The sequence below is a fragment of the Cheilinus undulatus genome, linkage group 2 (assembly GCF_018320785.1).
Source record: "Cheilinus undulatus linkage group 2, ASM1832078v1, whole genome shotgun sequence".
NCBI classification, from domain to species: domain Eukaryota; kingdom Metazoa; phylum Chordata; class Actinopteri; order Labriformes; family Labridae; genus Cheilinus; species Cheilinus undulatus.
The window spans coordinates 25,687,726-25,707,476 of NC_054866.1; the positions used below are offsets into that span (position 1 = coordinate 25,687,726).

Sequence of the window (19,751 nt, forward strand, 5' to 3'; positions counted from 1 at the left end):
AAGCACATGAAAATTACATTACCCGTAAGAAAACTTGTAGTAGTTGTACATCTTGACTTCTGCTGATTTTGTTCTTGTGTTTTAAGAAATAATGTATTCATACTTTCTTTAAAACAATAAAAAAAGGTCAAAACAGACATTTTAGCCCTGAAGTGTGACTATACAGAAATTGTCAAACTTAACACAGATAGTATTGTTTGCTTTTGGAGCGACAGCTAATCTGTATTAATTGCACTCTGTTTACTGACAAGTTGTTAGAGAATCTTTGCATGAGTTTACATTAAAAGAAAAGAAATAACTTTGTTTTAAGAAAAGATTTTCATTTCAGGTTCAACCCTACATTTACACACAATATGCACTCACAGATATGAAATAATTGTGCTCAATGGAGAAAACAAAATCACTGAGTTTAGTCTTAAAATGAGAAGTTGAGGAATGCAAAAAGATAAGGAGAGTTCAACCCCATGACACACACCAGTGAGTCAAAACCAGGTTCCTTTCCCCTGAGATAAGCTCACAAACTGAAACATGAAACACAGCGGTGCTTTCAAACACTGACTGCCACATCACACACACAAAGTGTAAGAATTTAAATGCTGTAATGCTCAGTTTAGCTTAAAAATATTGCTTCTCCTGTGTGCATGTTCTTGTGAGTCAGTGTTAGGAGGCATTTTAGTTTCCAATTTTGTGGAAATTGTTTTTATTATGGCTTTGTTTTCAGGGAACTTTATGCTTTTTGCCTCCTAATATCACTGAATGGTTATGAAATAGATTATGTGAAAGACATGCAAACATAAGAAATAAGAAATCATATGGGTGCATGAAACAGCAGCACGGTGTGGGGGTTTGCAGAATAGCTGTAGTGTGTGTGTGAGAGAGAGAGGCAGTGAGAGGGAGAGATATGCCGCCTTGGTCATAAATCTGCCCCTGAACAATCTAATTGGCCATAACCATACATCACTCCACGCCACTGTGCTGCTATTAACCGTGAACCTGCGCCTCTCTGTCACTTGCACGGTATAAATAACGTACTGTACTGTCCCAAGGGATCGTTTTAAAGGAACAAATAGGGTTAAAGAGCAGCAAATTGCATGTTGTGGTGTTATACTAAAAACAGCATTGGGGATACAGCGGAGTTTCCTGAAACAACAATCATCTGATCTGACCTTCAAACACACACTGTTGATGTTTTTTTTCTTTTTTTTTTTGTGGTAATGTTTACGTCAAATTTAAGTGGTGGCAATTGATGGGGTCTGACAAATCTAGTTATTACTGATGTATATCGATCAGGATGTCCTATGTGCTTAGAAAGGATTAATTTTCTCCAGTACATTGATGCAAGCCATAGAGAAACAGTGGTCAGCATAGCTTGGTAACAATTACAATAAATATAGTCTAACCAAGGTGATGATATATTGCTGTATTAAAGGACAGTAACAACAAAACACAAAGCTGTCTCTAGCAGGGGATTTCAGTTTTTGTTCTATAGCACTTTTTTCTTTGCATTCCATAAGTTTATTTTTCTTGACTTTTAATAGTTTAATAATAGTTATTTTTGTTATTGATCCATAAATACAGAAAGTATTGACAATATACATTGCTTGTCCCCATTTGCACTCTAAACAAATGTGCAATGGGGCTCACATAAAATTCTCTAACTATATGACAGTTACATTAAAATCCAAAGGGTTTAAGTTTTAAGAGAGTTGCAGATTCTACAAGGGCAAATGTTTAAAAAATAGTGCAAGATGATTGTCCTTTTAGTACCACAATTGATGCCCGTAGGGATTAAGAACACACAACAATGGCATTAGAGTTATGATCAATACAGTTGAAACCAGAAGTTTACATACACTATATAAAAAGGCACGTCTAACATTAAATCAGATTAAACTTCTCCTGTTTTTGGTCAATCACCAAAATTATTTCTATTAGCTAAATGCCAGAATAATGAGAAAAGGATTTTTTTTAGACAATTTTTATTACTTTCTTCAAAGTCAGAAGTTTACATACACTAAGATTACTATGCCTTTAAACAATTTGGGAAAGCCCAGATGATGATGTCATGTCTTTGGAAGCCTCTGATAGGTTTACTGACAACATTTGAGTTAATTAGAGGCACACCTGTGGATGTATTTTAAGGCACACCTGAAACACACTGCTTCATTGTGTAACGTCATGGGAAAATCAAAAGAAATCAGCCAAGATATCAGGAAGAGAATTGTGGACTTGCACAAGTCTGGTTTATGCTTGGGTGCAATTTCCAGATGCCTGAAGGTGCCACGTTCATCTGTTCAAACAAATATACGCAAGTATAAACATCATGGGAATGTCCAGCCATCATACCGCTCAGGAAGGAGACAGGTTCTGTGTCCCAGAGATGAACGTGCTTTGGTCCAAAAAGTGCATCTCAACCCAAGAACAAAAGCAAAAGACCTTGTGAAGATGCTGGCTGAAGAGTGTGTCAAACAGGGACAAAGACCTTAATTTTTGGAGACATGTTCTGTGGTCTGATGAAACTAAAATTGAACTTTTGGCCATAATGACCATCATTACATTTGAAGAAAAAAGGGGGAAGCTGGCAAGCCTGAGAACACCATCCCAACTGTGAAACATGGGGGTGGCAGCATCATGTTGTGGGGTTGTTTTGCTCCAGGAGAGACTGGTGCACTTCACAAAATAGATGGCATCATGAGGAAAGAACATTATGTGGAAATACTGAAGCAACATCTCAAGACATCAGCCAGAAAGTTAAAGCTTGGGTGCAAATGGGTTTTCCAAATGGACAATGACCCTAAGCATACTGCCAAACTGGTTACAAAGTGGCTTAAGGATAACAAAGTCAATGTTTTGGAGTGGCCATCACAAAGCCCTGATCTCAATCCCGTTGAAAATTTATGGGCAGAGTTGAAAAGCCATGTGCGAGCAAGGCGGCCTACAAACTTGGCTCAGTTACACCAGTTCTGCCAGGAGGAATGGGCCAAAATTCCTGCAAACTATTGTGAGAAGCTTGTGGAAGCATATCCAAAACGTTTGACCCAAGTCATACAGTTTAAAAGCAATGCTACCAAATACTAATGAAATGTATGTAAACCTCTGACTCTCAAGAAAATAATAAAAAATTGTCTAAAAATTACCTCTCTCATTAATTCTGGCATTTAGCAAATAGAAATAATTGTGGTAATCCTAGTTGACCAAAAACAGGAAAAGTTTAATCTGATTTAATGTTAGACGGTGAGAAAAAAAAGCTTATGTGCCTTTTTATACAGTGTATGTAAACTTCTACTTTCAACTGTATATACCTACTAGCCTGATCTGCTGCAGGCGATATCTACAGTGCCTATAAAACGTATTCATCCCCTTGCATGTGTTACCCTTTTATTGATTTTATAAATTAATCATGGTCAATATCGTTTAGCTTTTCTTACAGAAAACTTTAATGGCAATGTGAAAACAGATTGCTACAAAATAATGCCAATTAATAAAAAATATGTTAAATAAAATAAATGACGGCATAAACATTCACCCCCTTCAAGCCAGTATTTTGTAGACACACCTTTGGCTGCAATCACAGCACTGAGTCTGTGTGGATAGGTTCTTTGCTCAAGGTCTGTCAGGTGCACAGGTTTTGCTGTATGCTTCAGGTCTTTTCAGGTCTTCAGGTAATTTTCTCCAAAGCCATAATTCCCTTTCAGACTGAATAAGATTGTCCTCCAGGATTTTCCCATACTTTCCTGCATTTTTTTTACCATCTACCTTTACAAGCCTTCCAAGGCCAGCTGCTGAGAAGCATTCCCTCGGCATGACGCTCCCACCACAGTGGGGATGGTATGTTTGTGGTGATGTGCTGTGTTTGGTTTCAGCCAAAGATAGTGTCTTGTCTGATGGCCAAAAACTCAATTTCAGTCTCATCAGACCAAAGAACTTTCTTCTATTTGACCATGGAGTCTGCCACGTCTTTTGATGAACTCTAATCAAGATTTAACTGTGGGTTTTTTCCTGCCACTCTACCATAAAGCTTTGACTGGTGAAGAACCCAGGCAACAGTTGTTGTATGCAGTCTCTCAGCTGCTGAAGCTTGTTACGCCTTCAGAGCAGTCATTGGTGTCATTATAGCCTCTCTCACACTGTTCCTAGTCTTATCTAGGCAGATTTACACATGTGCCTTATTCCCTCCATTTCTTGAGAATGGATCAAATTGAATATTTGTGTATTCATCCACTGACTTATGGTTTTTAATAACCTTTTTCTCTGAGTTGCTTAGTGTTCTTTTGTCTTCACGGTGTAATGGTAGTCAGGAATAGTGATTAAGCAGTGACTTGACCTTCCAGACACAGGTGTCTTTATACTACAATCACTTGAGACACATTCACTGCATTCAGGTGATCCCCATTTCACTAATTGTGAGACTACTAGCACCAATTGGCTGGACCTATGTTAAATTAGGTCTGTCACTTTCGAGGGGGTGGACATTTATGCAGTCACTTATTTTACATTACATATTTCTATTTAACTGACATGACTTTGTAAAAATCTATTTTGACTTTGCCATAAAAGATCCAAATTATATGGACCACAATTGATTAATAAAATCAATAAAAGGGATAAACATCTTAGGCGGTGAATACTTTTTATAGGCACTGTATTTTGATTCATGAAATAGGTTGAGAAAAATACTGACTTGGAAGCATGCCCCCCAGAAACAAAAGTACAATGGACAGTAAATTCAAATCAACATATCATTTAACTCAAACAAATTCAGTTATGCACCACAGGGCATCTGAGATTAAACTTGAAAACCTGGTTGGTTTCTGCTGTGATAACAGCAACCAAAGAGCCTATCATACACAGTGGTGTAAAAAAGTATTTTCCCCCTTTCTGATTCCTGAGTTTTTTGCTGATTTATTAAATGTTTCGGATCATTAAACCAATTTTTATATTCCACAAAGACAACCCAAGTAAATGGAAAATGCAGTGTTTGAAAGTTTATTGAATTTTTTAAGGGGGGGGGGGGGGTCCAAACCTCTCTGGCCCTGTGTGAAAAAGTAATTGCCCCCCTTGTTAAATCATTAGTTAACTGTGATTAACAACAGTTTTTAGAAAGCTGAGCTCAATTTCACTGGCCACACCCAGGCCAGATTTGTTGAATCAAAAAAATCACTTAAATAGAAACTGTCAGACAAAATGAAGTAGGCTACAAGATCTCATAAAGAAACGCATCATGCCACGAGCCAAAGAAATTCAAGAACAAATGAAAAAACAAAGTGATTGGAATCCATCAGTCTGGAAAAGGTTACAAAGCCATTTCCAAGGCTTTGAGACTCCAGCAAACCACAGTCAGAGCCATTATCCACAAATGGAGAAAACAAGGAACAGTGGTGAACCTTCCCAGGAGTGGTCAGCCAACCAAAATCACTTTGAGAGTGCAACCACGACTCATCCAATAGGTCACAAAAGAACCTAGAACAACATCCAAAGACCTGTGGGCCTCACTGGCCTCAGTTAAGGTCAGTGTTCATGATTCAACCATAAGAAAGACACTGGGCAAAAATGGCACCCATGGGAGAGTTTCAAGGCCAAAACCACTGCTGACCAAAAAGAGCACAAAGGCTCATCTCACATTTTCCAAGAAACATCTTGATGATCCCCAAGACTTTTGGAGAAATATTCTGTGGACTGACAAGACAAAAGTTGAACTTTTTGGAAGGTTTGAGTCCCTTTACATCGGGCGTAAAAATAACACAGCATTTGATAAAAAGAACATCATGCCAACAGTCAAACATGGTGGTGGCAGTGTGATGGTCTGGGGCTGCTTTGCTGCTTCAGGACCTGGACCACTTGCTGTGATTGATGGAAAAATGAAATCTGCTGTCTACCAGAAAATCCTGAAGGCCAACGTCTGGCCATCAGTATGTGCCCTCAAGCTCAAGCGCTCTTGGGTTATGCAGCAGGACAACGACCCGAAATGCACCAGCAAGTCCACCTCTGAATGACTCAAGAAAAACAAAATTAAGGTTTTGGAGTGGCCCAGTCAGGGTCCGGACTTAAATCCAACTGAGATGCTGTGGTATGATCTTAAACGGCAGTTCATGCTGTAAAACCCTCCAATATGGCTGGGTTAAAGCAATTCTGTGAAGAAAAGTGGGCCAAAATTCCTTCACAGTGATGAGAAACACTCATCAACCGTTATCGCAAAAGCTTGATTTCAGTTATTGCTGCCAAGGGTGGCACAACAAGTTATTAGGTTCAGGGGGCAATTACTTTTTCACACAGGGCCAGATAGGTTTGGATTTTTTTTCCCCCCTTAAAAAAATTAGATAATCATTCAAACACTGCATTTTCCATTAACTCAGGTTGTCTTTGTAAAATATATATAAATTGGTTTGATGATCCGAAACATTTAAGTGGGATAAATCAACAAAAATCTCAGAAATAAGAAAGGGGGCAAATACTTTTTCACACCACTGTAGCTGAAAAAGCAATCATGGGGCAAGATGACTCAATAGCTTATGTTCAGTCCTGTATTGTGTATCCCCCTGCACACGTGGCTGTGATGACACGAAAACCTTTAAAATGAATTGACAGCTGCAAAGGATCATGAGTTCACGAGTATGAAATTAAAGCCCAGGGTCAGAGAGCATGGTAGAGCAATATGGATAGGAGACACTGGAAAAATAAGGGGTATGGAACTGACACAGCTTCAGTTTCAGGTCTTCTAAAAATGCCTTTATATTTGATCTTCTATCCACAAATCTAGCTGTATGTGTGTACAACTTACGAAGAAGGCCAAGGAGAATAAAAGCTGTTTTGTTGTGTATGACAATCCCTTCAAAACCTGTCCATGCACAGCTCTCTGTTCAAGGTTTTAATTACATATTCAATATTAAGGAATAATAGGGAAATCTTAGTCAAGAAAATAGGGATCAGAAACATCTTCTTACATGCAACATTATAATAGCCAAACACATGAATCACAGCTCATTACTTAGATTTTATTCAAGTAAAAAGCTTACACATTACAACTACTTATAAAAGTTTGTGTCGAGGTCTGAATTTGAATGTTTTTATGCAAATTTCTCAAAATTATAGTTTGTTTCAATGTGGTGTTTTTTTGGGCGGTAAGTGTTGGCTCTATTAAAAGAGAGTGTACCCCTCTGTGAGCATTAACCCTCAGTCTTGGTGCAGTCATACGGTTTCCACCACTGTGCAAACTTCAAGACTTTTTTCCTCTGATCATCAAAGTTCTCCCTGATAAACTTTCTCCACCGCCGTGGCTCCAAGTCCATCATGCCTCCAACCACTTCCTGTGAGAGACAGAGGGATTGACCATATGGAAATATTGCCTTGAAATAAAATGTCATTAATTTGTAAGACATAAATGTACAGCATAGCTTCAAAGGAGAGGGACATATAGAAAGGTGAAGTAGCACTGACCTTGCCAAAGTAATGGGGGAACTTCTGCTCATTTTCAATTACATGGGCAAACCCTCCCTGGAGTCCAAAGTCTACAGCAAAGTAAGGCAGGCTTCGAGGAACCTAAAATGTATTTAACAAATGATCACAGCAGTTCACAAGGATGACAGGACAGAAAATTAGAATGGGAGGAATAAAAGAAAGGCAGTTACAAAGGTTAAAAAAAAGACCAAAAAAAAGTAATACAATGGGGTACAGAACAAGAAAAGGAAAAGAAAAAACAAAACAAAAAAAGCATCACAGAAGAGGCAGAAAGGAGTAAAGGACAAATGGGGTGATAAAAGATCCACAAGAGCTTACAGCTTGGCGGATGTCTTTCGATGTGAGGTCTACAACTTTTTTGTTCATGGCCCATTCCTCATCACACTCCATGATAGCTTTCTGAAAGCATAGATAAACTTTTGAGATCATCACACTTTTTTGATACATTAAATATAAAAATAACCCTCCATAGCTTTTTTTTGGTTAAATTTAACAAAGTGAAGTTAATTAGAAGAGTCCATAAACACACAGACTTTGAAGTATATGGGTGCCATGTCACCCAGTTCTCGGGGTAGTGGGATACACTCCAGCACCATGTGTTGTCTTCTGCGTGGGTTCATGTATGTTTCCATGAACACACAGTCCAGCTCCTGGGACTCAAACATGCGCACCAATGTACGCCGGAAAAGCTGGGAACAAAACATAGCACAGAGGTAACTGTTTCAAGTAACGATTGTGAGGGAACCTTCACCACTGCTGTCAAACAGAAACATTCGAGTTATCTAGAACCACAATACTTTAAGCACTGATTGGCTAACCTGCATTTCTGACCAGACATCCTCGTCCAATAAGGTGGCAGAACAGTGATGCTGCAGAGGACAGATGAGACAGTGGCCCTCTGTCATGGACACACCTGCTGGCAGACTCAGGTACACCTGGAGACAAAATTAAGAAATACATTTGAAGAAATGCATTCACTTAAATGCATTTTGATCTTTCTGACTGATATCCCAAACAAAGCTAATGGATGGGCAAGATTCCAGGTCTATCATCAGACTGACCCATCTTGCAAAGCTCCAAATGAAAATGTTTTTGGCAAGTCTTAGAATTAACGGACCAATCAGCCTTATTTGAGGAGAACAAGGTGGTAGCTATGGGTGTGGTTTAGTTTTACTGCAAGCAGGTAAACAATGGCTGTCAGTGAAGCGACTAGCTTGGATGCTAACTAGCACTTTTATCAGAAGTGGACAACATTTCTTTGTCAAAAGAACAGAAAAGAACAACACAGAATGTTTTTCTTGGCAGATCTCTCTACTGGCTTTGACATTAGTTTGACTCACCAAAAGGCTCCAACCCAATGATAGTAAGCATTGACAGCAGCTGCTTGTTGAGCTCACGTTATATAGTTTATTTACCTGGGCTGCAAAAGCCCACTGGGCCATATGGCTTGTCACTCTGATTGGCCCATGATGAATATGACAAACAGCACCCTCCAAAAATGTTTCTTTTAAAGATGATGTCTATCCCAAACACAGACTATTCAACTTTATTTGTATCACACGTTTCATACAAGTGCAAATTCAATGTGCTTTACAAAAGATTAAAAACAAACAGAAAAAGCAATCAGCACCCCCCCCCCCCCCCACATACACACATACACACACACACACCTACTGATATATTACACTGTGTCTAACAGTCAAAGGCATAAGAGAAAAGCAGTGTTTTCAGACCACTCTTAAAAGAACTTAAAGTGTCTATCGACCTTAGGTCAATTGGCAGCTTATTCCACAGAACAGCACCATAGTGGCTAAATGCACCTTCACCTGATTTGCATTTAACTTTAGGCACATTTAGAAGGCCCATGCCTGAAGATCTGAGTGACCTGGTTGGGTAATAGTGAGTGAGCATGTCAGAAATGTACTGGGGTGCCATACCATTAAGTGATTTATAAACAAGAAGTAGCACTTTAAAGTCAATTCTATATTGGTCTGTCGCTTATGAATGCATGGACCAATTTTTCTGAATCAGACTGAGACATGAATGATCGAAGTTTGGAATTATTTTTTAAATGGTAGAAGGCTGTTTTGGTGATGGCAGTTATATGTTGTTGAAAGTTTAAGTTTGAGTCAATTATAAGGCCAAGATTTCTGATGTGCTCACTGTACTTAAAAGGAAATGAAGACGAAATCAAAACGAATTCTTGTCTCTGTTTTTGTGGACCAACTAGCAGGATTTCTGTTTTATCTGTGTTAAGCTGAAGAAAATTCTGTACTATCCAGTGGTGTATTTCATCGATGCATTTGACCAGGTGATTTATGGGATTGAGATTGCCAGGGGAGAGTGAGACATAAAGTTGTGTACCATCGGCATATGAATGGTAGGAGACATTACGTTTCTGAATGACTGAACCAAGTGGGAGCATGTACAGGCTAAACAACAGTGGACCAAGAACTGCTCCTTGTGGCACCCGACAGACTGAAATTTACTGATGTGAAATTGCTGTCATCATTTATATGCAAACATCATCAAATCACATATAGTTGACTTGCTTAATATGGACACAGTAGCGCTATCAAGGCTCAACAGGGTAGAAGTTAAACAAGCATGCAAACCAGGGTTGATATAGTTAACTAAAGCAAACTAAATAACTAAAACTAAAATGTAAAAACCATTGTAGTTAACTTAAACTAAATTTTTAAAAAGCTAAGCTATACAAAGAAACGAAAACTGACTAAAACTTAACTTATTTCTAACAAAACTAAGATCAAATAAAATTAGAAACAAAATCCCCTTAGTTTTCATCTTTGACAGCACTTAATGACCAATATGTACACCCACTTCTGGAGAGAGTAAAATCACCTGATTTGATTGAAAAGACTTCACACAAAGGTAATTTTAGGTCTTGAGTTGTATAAAAAACCTAACTGATTAAATAAAATGAAAAGTTAAGAGCCCTTTTGGGTCTCGCCTCTGACAGGTATCCTATTCCCAAAAACTAGAAGTAACACTTAGACTAATAAAAACTAACCTAAAACAAAGCATTTATGCAAAATAAAAACTAAACTAAACCAACAAACCAGCAGAAAAAAAACACTATTCTAACCTTTGTGCAGACTGTCGTTACATCTGGTGGAGTTCCATCAGATTCTCACTTGTGTTTAAAACTAAATATAAAAACAAAAGCAGAAAAACTAGCCTACAACCTCTTTTTACAAATATAAAGATTTAAAATCCACCACCACCACCACCACTAAGCAATTTTTAGTTTTTCTTTATAAATGACATGACAATAAACACATAATCAAAACTACTGACTGAGCACCAGGCTGAAGTCCCTTACCTTGCTCCCTATTGCCACTATGAGGTGCTTCTGGAGCTCTTGGCTGCTGAAGCAGTGCTGGCATTTCTCCATGGAGGCAGCCAGCTTCCTGCTCTCCCCGATGGCTCTGTTCCTCATTCTCTCCTCCTCCCTCCCCTCGCCCTCCCGCTGCGCCGCACTCGACACAAACATGTCATCCAGCGTGTAGTTGTCACCGTCTGTCTTCCCCATCATCTGGAGAGTCAAGTGGAGTGGAAATGGCAGCGATGGAGACAACAGAGGAGATGAGGAGAAGAAGCAGTGGGATATGTAGGGAGGGAAGAAAGAAGAGAGTGATGGTGAGCAGAGTTTAGGAGGAGTTTTATCATTCTAGAAAACATACTTGCTGAAACATAGCTTTAATTCATTAAAGAATAGGGATGCATTAAAACCTTCACCATCTTCTGTAGAGATACTGACTGTGCTTCAAAACTTGCCTGTAGCTTCCCTTATTGGTGAATGTAGGTGCTGACGAAGTTTCACCGTCTGTGCCGTTTCCACGCCACATTCTAAGCGTGTTGTGTGTGTGAGAGATGCGCCTGGACTTCCCAGTATGTAAGTTAGTCGCTGTGTGCTAACAGTGCGAAGCAGGATGCCGAGTATCAACTCTGGTGCTTCTACGTCTGAGTCCTGTCGCCATGGCAACCGGGCAACAGGTTGGTATCTGTGTGCATGTGAGAGCGTGAGAGGCGAGCACCGCTGAAGTGTGTGTGCATGACTCGCTGTGTAGGAGTGAGTGTGTGAGTGAGACAGAGAAAGAGTGAAAATTGGATTAGTTTAGTGACAGCGTGGGAGGGAATGTACGTGTGTGTATGTGCAAATGACTGCTCAGCGTGTGTCAGCTCATGATAGACATGTCCAAAAGGAGACGCATAAAAAATCATAAAGACACTTAAATCCCATCACAGAGAGGTTCATACAGACATCTAAAGATAAGTGAACACATTTTTATGCACTTTAAATTATAGATTGTGAGATCAGCAGAGCAGAAAGGATTAACATATGTCTGGCACACGACTCATGTAATATTAAAAACACACTACACAAAATCTCCAGACAATGCAAGTCTACTAACTTAATGCACTGCGTCTCTGACCAATGGATTAAAATGGTATTAATAGAAGCCCTGCCATGGTAACTGTAGATGTATTTTTAGTGTCACTCTTTGTAGGTGCACAATGTGTGTATATGTGTGTGTATTTTCGCACTAATGCACATGGTAGGAATACATGAGGGCTCCTAACAGTGTGTGCGCTTATATGAGTGAATGAGTGAGAGTGAACGAGTGAAAGCCAAGAAACTCAGGGAAAGGAAAAACATGGAAGGAGCCACTGCAGTTTCTTGATTGCCATGGCAACTCCTCCATCCCTTTTGTTTATAAATACTTCCTTTTTTAAAACACACACACCAGTCAGTTGTAGTTCACACTAACTTGTTGTCATATTACCCAGAGAGAGATGAGAGCAAACAAAAGAAAAAGAGTAGAAGGAGGAGAAGGAACAGGGGAAATCTCTCTTGACTGGTGGAAAAGTGCAGTCTGGGAAACTGCTGATGGACTGACACATGCACCACAACCTGTCAGCATCCGTCTGCTGCTCTATAACTGTTTAAAACACCCAGAGGAGGAGAGAGAGAGAAATGCTGAGAGAGACATGTAAGTGGTAGTGGTAAGGAGTGGGTTAGGATACAGAGCTACACAGTAGCATAAACATTCATAACACCTTGTTTGCTCTCTAACTTCAGCTCCGCTCATATTACTGCAGTGAGGATGGAGTATCATTTTGACAAATTTGATCAATCAAACAAAGCAGCCTTCAGTATGTATTAGCGGAGCCACATTATCCGTGCCTCTGTGGAGCCCTGCTTGTACCCCACATTGTTTTTAATCAAGTTTTCACATGCAGCTGATTTAATCTGGTGCCACTGTTGTTGTCAGACAGAAATGAGAAGCCTGCTACCTATTTGTTTTCTGTTGCTCTCTGCTAATGAAAGAGGAGAGAGGAGAGATAAAAGATAGGGTAAGAGAGTCATTATCACTACTGCTTAATGAATATGGGTTTGCTAAAAAACAATAAACAGGATGTGAAACTGAACCAGCCAACCCAAAGTTTAGGGAGTAAAAGTGTGACAAGTTTGTGTTAGGGATGTAATAAATTACAGTTATGTTTTTGATAATATATCAAGTATTTAAACACTTAGTCTAAAGTTAAATGCCAAGACTTAAGGTTGAATTTAAAAGCTTTAACTTAAAAGTGGTTATGTTTGATGATTGTCGAACTTTGTTAAATACAAATCAGAGGTCACTGTTGTGGATGCATAAAGTCTTTTTGTTATCTTTGATTTTATGCCAGTGCCACAGTGTTTATGATATTATAAAAGCCTAACCTAATATTGTATTTTATTAGTGCAATATGTCATCTTGGTAACAGTATCAACAGATATATATTTATTATATAGATCTACCATGGACATCATGTTGTGATATATACCAACAAGGTCCGGTGTTTTTATGTCAGAGTAGAAGACATTGGGATTTCTAGAAGGCAGTCTCAGCCCTGCTTTCACTAGGTATCTTTCTCCTATCTTTCTGTCTTTTGATTGCTTTGTTTTTATCCTTTGTGGGTTTTACTGACTGTTTTAAAAAGTTCTAAAAATATATATATTTCTAGTGTGTTTCTTTTCCCCTTTGTCACTGTGTTTTGGTGTCTTGTGTGAAGCACTCTTGAGTTGCCTTGTCCAGATGTGCTATATATAAATTTGCCTGCCTTATTAGTCCTATCACACTTAGCATGATACTTATCCTATTATCAATGCAAGCTTTATAATCTACCATGACGTTGCTACTAATAATTTCATCCCGTATGGTATAAAGTTACTAACTCTCTCAAACTTTATCTCAATAAAACCAAGATTGCTGTTGACAACCTCAGAGGCCCTCTCCTCCCTCAAGTCAAGAGTTGGGTTGTCTTCCTCAACGGCACCCTGTTCTTTAAGCTACACATCAATAATGCAGCGTGGTCTTCATATTTCCCCTTATGTGATATCTATTGCCTGTGCCTCTCATACCAAACAGCATCGCCATTCTTAATGCCTGAGGCGTCTCCAGTGTTGATCATCAATCCTCTGTGGTTTTCCTCACACACTTCTGTGTAACCTTAAACAGGTCCAGAGTCTCCCAGATCATCATCAGAACTCCTCCACTGAACATATCACCCCAGTCCTTCAACAGCTTCACTGGCTGCCTGTCAAATATTGAACTGACAACAAGATTCTCCTTCTTACATTCAAAGCTCTCCATATTCTACCCATACTCTCCAATCTTCTTTCTCCATGCTCCTCACTCCCCTCCTGCCCACTTTATCTTTTTAGGGTCTAGGGCATGCAGCCATACAGTACCCTGTCTCTAGAACTCTCTCTAACATGACACAAACTTTGTCAGTACTTTTGAATCCCTCCTAAAAACCTACCTTTGTAAAATGTGTCATTCATTGTAAGCATGCTTCTTCTCTAGCTTTTATTGTGAAACATTTCTGCCTTTACATTTGTACGGTATATTGTTGCCTTTTATTGAACATTGTTGCCTTTCATCATATATTTTTTCCATAGACCCTGTTTTTTATTCTTGCATTTTTAAGGTGATCTCCAGTGTCATGAAAGGTTCTCAAAAATAAAATGCATTATTATTACTACTATTATCTTCGCCATCATCATTATTATTGTTCTAATAATAGTTTACCATTACCTCATACATCAGTAGTTCTCAAATAGTAGGCCGGGACCCAAAAGTGTGATGCGAGGTGTTTTCAGTGAGGTGGCTGCTTTGTCTAAAGGGTCATGAATTTGTCTGAGGGTTGAAAAGGGATGGAAATGGCTGTGCATCTTTTTTCATGGAATTGTTCGAGAAGTTTTATTGTGAATTTATCCAAACTCAAAGGAGATTTTCTTTATTTTTCTTTTCTTTATTTTTCTTTTCTTTAAGCAAACTTTAGGTAATTTTCCCAAAAGGAGGGTTAAGGAGGTTTAAGATAACTCTTTGGGAAGATTTGTTTAGGTGTTCTCCCCAGTAACCTTTGGTAACCTTGACTGGTACTTTTCCTCTAATTTTTACAGAAACTTTCACAAGGAATAAGAGACTTTCAGGACTTTTCCCTCAGACACTTTCAGCAGTCTTCTCCAGTAATTTTTTTTTTAAAGGAAGCATTAGGGAAATTTTAGACAAGGCTTTGGGGATTTTATCTGGGATATTTCCCCCAGAACTTTAAGGAATCTTCTACATTACTTTCCAGGTTTTTTATGCTACATATTTTATTTTGCATGGTCTCTTTGTTTCATCACATTTCCATCTGGGGTCCAGTTGAGAACCACTGTCATACACTTTGTCATAACCTTCACCTTTTTTTATCAGAATGTTTCGAGGTTGTTTTTAGTGGTAAGTATGAATAAATACATGTATTATGTTGCAGATTAATTGCAGCTGCTGATGACGATAGAAGTCAAGCTTTTTCCAGTCATTTGACCACTAAAGATGCTTTCACACCCCAGGTCATGCTTACCAATTCAATCCACATTCACAGATTGATGGTGAAGGCTGCTACACAGAGAGGCCATCAGTATTAACTGATCCCATTAATATGCATCTATATACATCCACACGCCAGTGACACAGAAGTGGGAGCAGTTTGGGGTTAAGTACCTTGGCCAAGGACACTTGAGCATGTGACGGCAGGGGCTGTGGGTCAATACCATGACGGTCAAGTTTCAGAATAGCTGACACTACCTACTGAGCCACAGTTGTCCAAATCATTAGAGGATAAGATATATAAAATGTGTTTTGTTTTGAAAGTAGCATCTTTGCCTCTCTGAAAACAATGAAACACACTGGGTCTAGACCAACAGTCCTCTAGAGAAAACCCTAACATGTGCTTTGAGGTTAAAATAAGAGAAAGATAAAAAAGAATAAAACATTTAAACAGCTTCAATTCTGCAGATAAGTACAACTCTGTGCATTGCATTAGTTACTTGTATTGTATAAAGTCCCAGACTTCATGATTATTTTCATAATTGAAATCTCAACATAGAACCCTCTCAGTGTTTGCTGGATGGTGAAACACCTTGCATTCGTGGTGCCAGACAAAGAATATCTGATCTAAGCCCAAATACATGGACTTGTTATTTATTTAGTGTTTACCCAAGACTTATTCAGCAGGGCCCGGCAGTTGCAAGGTTCTGCAAGTTTTCTTACCTTTGAAGCCATACGGGAGTAGAGGGAATTCTGATCCTGTGCAGAGCTCATCTTCTCCCTCCTCACCATCTCCTTCAGACCCACGTTATCATCATCCTGGAAGTAGCGCACACGCTCCCCATCAACGTGAGTCTCAATCTGAGGAGAGAGAAATAGAGAGGGCTTGTGAGAAAAGCGGGCAAGGAGAGAAGATGGTGAACAGGAAAATTCAGGACAAAGGTAAAAGGTATTTTTAGATTAGCCTAAATCTCAATTAAATATATGAACAAGATAGATATTGCTGAAGCTTGGGCCACTGCCATTTTCTGCAAAATGCAGGATTTAGTGGCCTTTCATTCGGCTTAAGATTTATGTTAACCATGTGTGCGTTAACAGCCATTTTAATGCTTTTAAATTCCTTTGTAGAAAGTTTCACTCCCTGCTGTTCTGGCATTTGTTTTTCTACTTCTCTACCACCCATCATGCCTCGCTCTTTACCGCTTTCTTCTTCCGTCGTCCTCCATGGGGCTCCTGAGGTCCAGATGGAGCACTGACTGGCCAGGCACGACCTGATTGGTCCGTTCTGAACAGCAGGACTTCCTGGTCTTCACTGGGATGACTCTTGACCTAAAGAAACATAACAATCATAAGAATTTACAATATTTGTGTATTTAAAAGAAAGCAAAACATCATAAATGACCAATAAAGATAAAGGGGGCCCAAATACAGGGAAGTATTTGCTTACATTTTTGGCTACACCAGAGGTCGCATTAACTAAATATTCTCCGTAATTGGCTGATTGTTTTTGAAGGATGACAGAATTTTGAAGGCTGTTTGTCATTTTGACAGACCGGCATGATGAGGATGAGCCTGAGTTCCAGCACACGCACAAAGACAGACAGACAGACCTTTCCCATTTTGCACACATATACTATCAAGGAGGTGATTTAATCTATGAAAAATCTTGTTGCCAGTGAGCTCTACAACTGGCTTCGACCCTGTAGATTAGTGAAAGCGCGTCAGTCTCCGTGCTGACAGTGCACTGAGAGGCTGCAGCATGTGTACAGGTCAGCATGCAAAGTGTTAAGCTATGAGTACGTTGCACAAACTGAAGACATCAACTCATAAACAGGGGCTCTAATTTTAGATTGAAGAAAAATTTTTTATTATGAGCTATTTTTTATTTTATTATTTAGGTCTGTGTGCGGCTGCTGTAAAGAATCATCAGCACACAAAGGCTGAGCAATTAAACAGCGATTTCTAGGAAATAGTGTTCTCTTTATATACTATTCACCTTATTACAAAAAGAATGACAGCCTCCTGCAGAGTAAAAATAATGATGAGAGCAGCTGGTGAACACTGTAGTATTTATGAGATCATACAGTAAACTTTAGCTAAGTGATCAGAAGTCTGGCTTGAGTCATAAGTCCATTATTATTTTTTTCAGAACTATTATTAACATAGGAGTTAATAGATGATGATTAACCTAAATAAAGTCTGTTATATTGCCATTTTTATAGGAGTTAAATCAGTCCGACATCGCATGCACAGAGCCTGTACAACGGTTGGAGGAGTATGTGATTGTCACATCAAGTTGTCCTTTCTTGTTCCATTATTATAATTCAGCGTGCGGTAATGATAAGAAATCCTCTGGCAAACAAAATGTCGGCAGAGTGATTTTTGTTGGGGTGTGTAACTGTGCTGTCCCTTATGAGAATTATGAGAATGTCCCTGTTGAGAATTGAAGGATCCCAAAAGCTTAAAAAAATAAAGCCCTGTCAGCAGGAAACAGCTAACCTGACATGCCAGATCTACTCATTTCCATTGCAAGGATATATTTGACATACATGTGGAAAAGCTAATAAAATAAATAACACTGCTTTGTCAAAATATTTACCAAGTAAGTGAAACTGTATATGAAGCATGTGGACAATAAATAAACCATAAAACTGAAAAAATGACATTTCAAATTAAGTTTTATATAAAGCTATGTTACACATCCTGGTACCGTCCTTACGGAATTGATATCCTGCCCTGAGCAACATCATCCCCTCTCCCCTTCTGCATGTCTTTTATCGCATCTGATTGGCTAAACAGAAACACATGCCCCTACACAGACACATTGAGTCAACCACAGTGATACTGTTACTAGCAGAATGATGAGGAGAAAATATCCTCCCTTTATTCTGTGCTCTTTTGTGCAGGAAAAGGACACATCACAACAGGAGAAGTGCAAAACATCTCTGCCAAGACAAGCTTTCAGTGTGGCGCTCTGCTCTGATTCTAACAAGAAAAGTGGTCCAGTTCTGAGTAAACTATTGTTTCTACAGCAACATTTAAGCAAACAACTAACGCGGCAGTAGGCTCTGCCTGGATATACCAGACAAGCCGACCATAATGATCAAAAACCCATACCGAAACAGACCAGGTGTAAAGCAAAAACATCCCTTCTGCCACAGAAAGATTTCAGCGTGGTTTGAATAAAGACATGTTGTCCAGTTCAGACAAAACAGCTGCCGCAACTAAGTCCCAGCTAATTACTCCTGTATTTTTCAGTATTTTCAGAATCAAAACATTGTAGAAGCTGCATGTTGGCGTGGCTTATTTTAGGACAGAAACCAAACAGTTTATTTTATTTCCTCATTTAATGAAGTGTTCTCTTAAAAACATAGAATTGTCAATCAGATTAATCCCGCTCAGAATGAAATACTAGATTTATGTCACAGCAGCCATGGCCTGATTTGACAGCCAAGAGAAGACTGACATTCAACCTGACAAGTCAAGGCGGATGGCAAAGAAACAAGAACAAGTGAGGAGAAGCAGAGAGGATGGGAGGCAGCCACAAGAGAGTAAAACTGGACTGTCAGAACGTAATGATAGAACGGAATATTTTTCCCTGCTTCAGTCAAGAGAGTTGGGGCTTTAGAGGCTCAGAGCGCAGTGAAAACATAAAACATGAGGCAGACAGCAAGAGTCAGAAACACTGAATAGTAAAGACAAGCCAAAAGTCTTCCATAACGAGACAGACGGGAAGGATCTCAAATGAGAGCAAATCAACAGCACTCCATCTCTGAGAGGGCTGAAGAACCTCTCCGCTGTTAAGTGCACTAAAATGCAAGAGTTACAACTTTTCTCAGAAAGCATACTGAGGATTTCACCCCATTTGGAAAGGACAGCCTTAGTGGGGAGGATATCTGGCTTCAGTTTCAAACGATGATATATGAGTTCTTTATTAAATCATGGTCTGCTTTACATGTTTTTATACAGCTGTCTTATGTCAACATGTGTCAGAGAAATCCTCCGTTTAGCGTGTGTTTAAAGATAAAAGAGGGGCCATAAAGCAGTGTGTGGTCGCTGCCACTGCATCCTGGATGTTCAAGAATGTTTGATATACATTTTGTCTTTGTTTTAAACTTTTTTTTCTCTTGCACACATAAAACACACAGGGTGCACACTCTGAATGACCTCTGATAGGACAGACATTTGTTTCCAATTAGTTTGCTCAAATGCCAAACAGGAGCCATGTAGAGAGCAACATGTGAAGGCTGAGCTGCTGAGAGGCTTTACATAAACAAATTCCTCTTTAAGAGCAGTCATATGTGATGTGTCCCCCTCGAAATTTCAAGAAAGTTTGGTGCTGCTCTAACCTGTTGTCTGCGTGTGTGTCAGAAGTTCACAGATATTGACTTGTGTGTTTGGATCATTTAGACCACT

The 19,751-nt window shown here is 39.2% G+C and overlaps 1 protein-coding gene across 2 annotated transcripts in view; it reads right to left on the bottom strand.

Annotated features, from left to right (window-relative positions):
- Positions 1-6,388: 6,388 nt before the first annotated feature.
- Positions 6,389-19,751, bottom strand: part of cwf19l2 (CWF19 like cell cycle control factor 2) — a 31,532-nt gene continuing 18,169 nt past the window's right edge. Inside the window, exons 12-19 of one of the 2 annotated variants that reach the window (XM_041811958.1) lie at positions 16,536-16,664; positions 16,059-16,196; positions 10,799-11,011; positions 8,274-8,390; positions 7,989-8,144; positions 7,774-7,854; positions 7,435-7,536; positions 6,389-7,304 (exon numbers count right to left, since the gene is read on the bottom strand). In XM_041811958.1, coding sequence (XP_041667892.1) covers positions 7,164-7,304; positions 7,435-7,536; positions 7,774-7,854; positions 7,989-8,144; positions 8,274-8,390; positions 10,799-11,011; positions 16,059-16,196; positions 16,536-16,664 — 1,077 coding nt within the window. In that variant the 3' untranslated portion in view covers positions 6,389-7,163. Of the gene's footprint in view, positions 7,305-7,434; positions 7,537-7,773; positions 7,855-7,984; positions 8,145-8,273; positions 8,391-10,798; positions 11,012-16,058; positions 16,197-16,535; positions 16,665-19,751 lie in introns of those variants that run through there. The other variant, XM_041811950.1, reaches the window with a different exon arrangement.